Source organism: Benincasa hispida, chromosome 2 (assembly GCF_027475165.1).
Source record: "Benincasa hispida cultivar pf3 chromosome 2, pf3_genome.v1.1, whole genome shotgun sequence".
NCBI lineage: Eukaryota > Viridiplantae > Streptophyta > Magnoliopsida > Cucurbitales > Cucurbitaceae > Benincasa > Benincasa hispida.
Window position 1 is genome coordinate 56,868,174 of NC_143479.1, and position 7,251 is coordinate 56,875,424.

At 38.9% G+C, this 7,251-nt stretch overlaps 1 protein-coding gene and 1 non-coding gene across 2 annotated transcripts; one reads left to right on the plus strand and one right to left on the minus strand.

The window, feature by feature from the left end:
* Positions 1-5,072: 5,072 nt before the first annotated feature.
* Positions 5,073-5,176, minus strand: LOC120072422 (small nucleolar RNA R71). Its single transcript, XR_005480481.1, has one exon. It is a non-coding gene; the product is annotated as a small nucleolar RNA R71 (small nucleolar RNA).
* An 897-nt stretch (positions 5,177-6,073) lies between these two features.
* LOC120072130 (uncharacterized) lies at positions 6,074-6,919 on the plus strand. The gene has a single exon (XM_039024543.1). It carries the CDS (start codon positions 6,074-6,076, stop codon positions 6,917-6,919), a length of 846 nt encoding a protein of 281 aa, XP_038880471.1.
* The last annotated feature ends 332 nt before the right edge of the window (positions 6,920-7,251 follow it).

A 7,251-nucleotide genomic window follows, 5' to 3' on the forward strand; every position in this document is an offset into this window, starting at 1 on the left:
ATTGAGCAGAGGCAATTGGTTTACTCTCACCTTTTGCAGATCAAAGAATAATACCGAACAAACAGGAGTTCATAGTTAGCTTAGGATTAAGGTTAAGCTACCTAAGTCATCACTTTGAAATAGTCAGTCTTAAATAGTAAACATCGTTATAAAGTAAGAGTGACAGGTTTCGTGGTCTGATCTTGCACAAAACTCATTTACACAGGACACCCACACTCCTAATTTCTCAACATGCACGAATTAGGATCACTTCGTATGTAGTACTTTACAACTCTTTGTAACAACTACAGAGTAGGCCGCATCCAATAATGTTACCAAAATAAGGTACCCAACCTTATTCATATACTATAGATCATTTTGACTATTTGCTTGAACCTGATCCACTTGTATGTCTCCACATAAACTTCAAGTACTCATATAATAGTCAAGGGACTTAGGTTTATTGGATTTCTAAAAAAACAATATATTCAACAACAACTTTATCGAATTCTCAAAATAAGTTCTAATGTTTACAAACCATGAGTTTTAGAACATAAAACCCAACACAAGGATCACTGTGTTTGGTTGTACATGGGAATGTTATCAAAATTTTATGGTAACAAATTAGCTTTATATTTTATTTATAAAATTAACCATGGATACCTCTATAAAATTTTATTAGATTAATAGATAAACAATAAATTCAATTCAAAGTCGTGAGTAAAGTTTTACGTAGGCAGTCTTTGTGGGCTGTTTGGAGTGAGGTTGAGAGGTCTTGGTGCTTGAAGGCTATCTTGCGTTGTAGAGATAGATTCAAGCATCTGGTTCAATTGATGGTCGGCGATGGACGACCATGTTTTGTTTGGTGGAATCCTTGGCTGCCGGAGGGGTGCGATTATGGATTCATATGGGTCTACGATGGTTTATGATGCAGTAAATAGTTTGGAGGCGCGATTGTCGGAGTTCATGGATGGTGAGGGAGGTTGGAGGTGGCCTATAGTGTCTTGGGGAGTTTCTTGAGATCCGGGGTCTTATTCAGGCAGTGGGGCCTAAGGTGAGGGAAAAGGATTATTGGGTTTAGGTGTCGAGTGCTAGTGGTCGATTTTCCATAGCTAATATGTGGGAGACTTTGCGTCCTCGTCGTTCTAGGGTGTCTTGGGTTGGTATTTTGTGGGCGGGGTTTATATTCCGCGTCACTCTTTCTATGCGTGGTTAGCTATGAGGGACAGGTTGGGTACGCAGGATTGGTTGAGGAGATGGGGTGTGATGTCAGAAGGGGGGTGTCTTCTGGTTGTGGAGTCGCAAGATCATCTATTTTTTTAATGTGGGTTTGGAAGAGAGGTGTGGTCTGGTGTGCTACATCAGTTGGGTTCATCGCATCTGGTGACGGGTTAGAATGTCAAGTTGAGTTGATTGTGCCGAGTAGGGTCGAGTAAGAGGGTGCGTAGTAAGTTGTTCCGTGTCTTCTGATGTGCTTCCATCTACTACATCTGGCAGTAGCGTAATCGACAGTTGCATGGAGGTCAACCGAGGATGGTGTCTGCTCTATTTCACCTTATGGTATCTACAGTTCATGCTCGAGCTACTTCCTGGCGGATTGATCTTCTTGATCTTATCTAGTGTGTTTACATATGATTTTTCTTCTTTTTGAACTTGTCGTTGCTCTTTGTTTATCTGTTGGCCCTAGTTATGGGGTTTTGGTTTCTTTTCTTTGGCTTTCGCCCTGGTGGTTTGGGGGTATTTGCTTTTATGTTTTGGTTATGTTTTGGTCTTATCTTGTTGACTTTGTTTTGGTAATGTTACCCTGTCTTTGCTTGTGCTTTCTTGCTTTGATGCCTTGATCCCAGGCTATGAGATCCCCCTTGTTGTTGTATAATAATATCACTTATTCTATTAAAAAAAAAAAAAAAAAAAAAAAAACTTGAGTAAAATTAATTATTTAACTATCAAATAATAATAATAACTAAATTATTAATTACAAATAGTTGTAAAATGAGTAATTTATAATTAAAGTTGCTTGATTACATAAGTTAATTTATCAATTTGATGAATTTATATAACTATGATGTATTAATTAATAAAACAATCAAAATCAGTTTAAGAGGATAAATATGATATTTTGTGATTAAAAAATAATGAATTATAATTACTCAATGATAAACTAATTATAATTATTAAAAAATAATCTCATAAAATATTAATCATAATGGTAATTAATTAACTACATATATAATTTATTAACGATTTATTAGTATTAATGCATCGGTTCTTTGTAGTTTATTATATAATTTATTTATTTATTTATGAATCTAGAATAGTTAAATTCAAATATTATAATTTAAAATTTAATATATTTTTTAAACTATAAATTTAATATTAATATGTTAATTAATTTTAATAATATAAAATAAAAGAATAAGTTCATATATTAAAATGGGAGAGAATGAGCATCAAGAAAACCTACATTTTTGGATGGGTATCATCATGGGTATAAGGAATGTCATGCCTAAAGCTTCAAAACTTGTACCAAACAAGAGAACGTGTATCCCTTACCCATTTTCATTCTTATTTCCATCTCAATTCCCTCAATCTAAACGTCCCTTAAGAAATAAAAGAAGGAAAAAAATCAAATTTTGTAAGCGATAGAGAGAAATGATAACTTGTAGAAATACAAGTTATTATTGCTCTTAAATTGGAACAACTAATGTTTTTAATGATAAATTCTCCTCATTTTAAGAAGAAATACATGGATTTATCAAATATTAGCAAACTCATACAAAAGAAGTTTTATTACTAAATATCGTGGCACTAACGCATTGTATTGCAGGATTTCAACGCAAGGATTAACGCTAATGCATTAAACAAGTGTCGCAGGAAAAGCTCCAACGCAAGGGCCATGCGTCGGAGGGAGTTCAACGCAGAGAAGATTCATTGCTCTAGGTTGATTGTGTCACATCATCACTTACAAGTATGGGCACCTGCAAGCAGGCGGCGTCTGAAAAGCTTCCAAGCAGCAGGCGGCGTCTGAAAAGCTTCCAAGAGTCAGGCGGCTAACCAGGGCATGGACTTTAATGCTAACCAGGACATGGACTTTAATGTTGCCCATTCACCAAGTGGATGTGACCAACGCCTATAAATAGATGAAGTCCCTCCAGAGTTAAGAAGTTCGAAAAATTGTCAAGATCCTTACTCTCTATGCTAACCAGGGCATGGACTTTAATGCTGACCAGGACATGGACTTTAATACTGCCCATTCACCAAGTGGACATGATCAACACCTATAAATAGATGAAGTCCCTCCAGAGTTAAGAAGTTCGAAAAATTGTCAAGATCCTTACTCTCTATATATTGTAGTCATAGTCTTAGTTCTGTAGAAGTTGTGTCGTGGTGTTAAGACGATCAAAAGGGTTGAAAACCACCACCACCGCCAGTCAGGGAGCGGAGGAAGCCACTCTTGAGAAAGACACTCCATCCACTTCCTATACAAGTGATTGTACAGAACGAGATTGAGCTAAAGAAATACAAGAGATTGTATTCTTTGGCTTGACTCAGTTTCCTTCTTATTTAATGCTTTCATTCCATTTGATTAAATATTGTTTTTTTTAAAGACTCCTTATTTCTTTATAAAAGTCATATTTGATCCATCATACTTACTATTGTTTATTTCTTGTTTATGTTGAATGCATTAATACTTTATGCACAACTTCATTCTGACGCTCAAGCCAACTTGACAACTTGGTAAAAGCATCTTTAATTTAGACTATTCGAAAGAATAACTAAGCTACATTAAGTAGGACGCCTAGTACAGCTAGAGCTAGACTTATTGGTGTCTATTGCATGTATTAGACGTATGAATCCTAGAGATAGGCTTTGTTTGTTATTCACGTTGAGAAATATTGAATGAAGTCTGACGCAAAAAAAAGATAAGCAAATCATCCCATCTCATTCACATCACATTCTAGTTGTGTAGACTCATTTTAGACCGACGCGTCCACTTACCTTAAACTCCATTTTCGCATGATCCATCATTCACCACTCCTCTTTTGTATCTTCTTGCACAAGTACAGTAATTTAGTGTAAATAATATATTTCTCACATTCATTTAGGAAAACACCTACAGTAGATACAACGCAAGGTCTGCGTTTGGTCAACTGAATCCCTGAGTTCGACCCTGGACTTACCAGGAACCTAAATCAGATTTATACATAGGTCTGGTTTAGGGAAACTTGAACGTCATTATTAGAAGTTGTGTGCGTTCTGTGCATATATCTAACGCCTCAACGCGTTACAATTAAACGCATCAAAGCTTAAACGAATCACTTGTATTTAGAACCTATTTTTCCAATTTATTTTATACAATACACTCCCGGAGCAAATCATTATAGCAACAAACAAGTTTTTGGCGCCATTGCCGGGGATTCAGAAACAAGAACTAACCAGAAATTTCGTTTGTATCTGTTGTAGGAACACTTCAGTCGAAGGAATATTACAAGCTACGCCTAAGCTTATGAATGTTTTTTAGCAGGGAGAGCACTCTTGAATTCAGATACGATCCCGAGATTGAAAGGACCTTCCAGCATAGGAACCGATCCAATCGGCGTCGAAGATTAAGGCAGTAATTTCTCAGACAATAAGACAGGCAACGAGCAATGGCGGAAGAGTAGGCAAATCAGCAACTAGCTCATGCTGCTCAGAATCCGATCCTGATGGCAAATAGCAGCACGTGTCCCATGAGGGAGTACGGATCCCCTGTACTGTATGATTTCTCTCCATGAATCATATACCCAACGCCGGATGAAACCAAGTTCGAAATGAAATCTGTTATGCTCCAAATGCTCCAGAGTGTTGGACAATTTGGGGGTGGTCGTGGTGAAGATCCTCATGCCCATATGAAACATTTCCTGGAAACGTGTAATTCATTTGTCATTCCTGGAATCACTCCAGATGCAATCAGGCTATCCTTGTTTCCTTATTCCTTGCGTGATGACGCAAAACAATGGGTGAATTCACTGGAGCCTAGTGTAATCACCACCAGGGAGAAGTTGGTGGAAAAATTTATGCAAAAATACTTCCTACCTACCACCAACGTGAGGAGGCATCGAGAGATTATGAACTTTGAACAAGAAAATATTGAGACCTTTAGTGCCGCATGGGAGCGTTTTAAGGGCTTAGTCAAAAATTGCCCAAACCATGGACTACCACTGACTATCCAAATGGAGACATTTTATGGAGGACTGAATAGAGCATTACAGATGGCAGCAGATGCAGCAACTGCTGGTGGACTTATGGACAAATCCTATACTGAGGCTAAAGAGATACTAGTCCACATTGCCAAACACAATATGGAATGGGTGGATGATACATATGATGGAAGAACTGACAGGAGAAGAAGATCTCAGAACGTTAATTCTATTGATGCCAACGCAATAGCCACACTTTCTACTCAAGTGGCTATGATGACCAGCCTTCTGCAGAACATAATGTTGGGAAAGCATCAAATCAGTAAAATGTGAATCAGGTAGAGCCGTTTGGGCAGCCCATGGTTAGCTGTGTGGGTTGTGGAGATCCTCACTCCTATGTTGAATGTCCACAAAACCCTCAGTCAGTATGATTCATCAAAAACAATTCATTCTCTAATACATATAACCCTAGATGGAGAAACCATCTGGATTTTTCTTGGACAGGAAGAAATCAGCAAGAGCACCACCCAGGGGCGAACCATCAGCAAAGGAATGGACCGCCGCCTTCATTTCAACAAACTCATCAGCAGCATCAACAACCATTTAATAGAGGACAGGCGTCGAGCTCAAGATCTCCGCTTGAGAACCTATTGAAGGAATAATTAGCCCAGAATGATGCGTTGCTGAAAAGCCAGGCGTCATCTATCAGAAACCTGGAGATCCAGGTAGGGCAGATAGCAAACGAGTTGAAAAATAGGCAGCCTGGGGTTCTACCTAGCAATACCGAAACACCTGGGAACAATAATGGGAAGGAACAATGCCACGCGGTGGCGTTGCGGAGTGGATGAGCTCTTGAAGAAAGAAGAATGAATCCAAGAAATAGTAGTCCTTCGAAAGAATGCATTACACGTTCAATGGATCAGGAAGAAAGAACGCTCGAGACCATAAGCCATTCAGAAACCAGTACGTCTAACGCGGGAAAGCCTGAGGTGCCGCTGAACGCACCATTCCTTAGGCGTCTGATGAAGAAGAATGATGAACATCAATTCAAGCGCTTTCTTGAGCTCCTAAAGCAACTGCACATCAACATTCCACTTATAGAGGCTTTGGAGCAGATGCCAACATATGTAAAAAATTCTAAGGACATTTTGACGAAGAAGAGAAGAGTCAGTGAGAAGGAAGTGATAGTGCTAACGCAGGAATGTAACACGTTAGTAAGCAACAATCTACCAAAGAAGCAAAAGGACCCTGGGAGCTTCACAGTTCCTTGTTCGATAGGAGGATTGGATGTGGGTCATGCGTTGTGCGATCTAGGAGCCAGCATTAATCTCATGCCACTTTCAATTTTTAAGAAATTGGGGAGTGGTGAAGCACAACCTACTTCTGTCACCCTTCAGCTCGCTGACAGAATAATTAAGTACCCAGAAGGGAAGATTGAAAATGTTTTGGTGAAGGTTGACAATATCATATTCCCAGCAGACTTTATTATCTTGGACTATGAAGCAGATAGGGAGGTACCAATTATCCTTGGACGCCCCTTCTTGGCTACCGGGAAAGTTTTAATTGACGTGTATAAAGGTGAATTAACTATGTGCGTGGACAATGAAGAGGTAAAGTTTAATGTGCTCAACGCATTAAAGTTCCTAGATAGTGAAGATTGTCAACTAAACAGTATTGAGTTGCCTGAAGAAAAGACTTATGTATGTGAGGTCCTCATGTTGGAGGAGAGCCTGAAGGAATCAGAGCCGCCAAGTCAGTGAGCGGTAGACAAAACCATCGCGTCCATCACTTGAAGAACCACCAGAACTCGAGTTGAAACAGTTACCTGAACACTTGAATTATGCATTTCTTGGAACCAACAACACTTTACCTGTGATCATTTCCACAAATCTTACAGAGCCTAATGAGCAATCTCTTTTGCAGAAGCTAAAAAAGCACAAGCGTGCAATAGGCTGGACGCTTGCAGATATCCGTGGGATAAGTCTATCTTTTTGCATGCACAATATTAGGCTGGAAGAAGGGAAGTCGGGGTCAATCGAGCCTCAAAGAAGGCCGAACCCCATAATGAAAGAAGTGGTCAAGAAGAAGATTT

Excerpts from the sequence above, each read along its gene's own strand:
- LOC120072130 (XM_039024543.1), top strand. The coding sequence starts at position 6,074 with ATGGATCAGGAAGAAAGAACGCTCGAGACCATAAGCCATTCAGAAACC.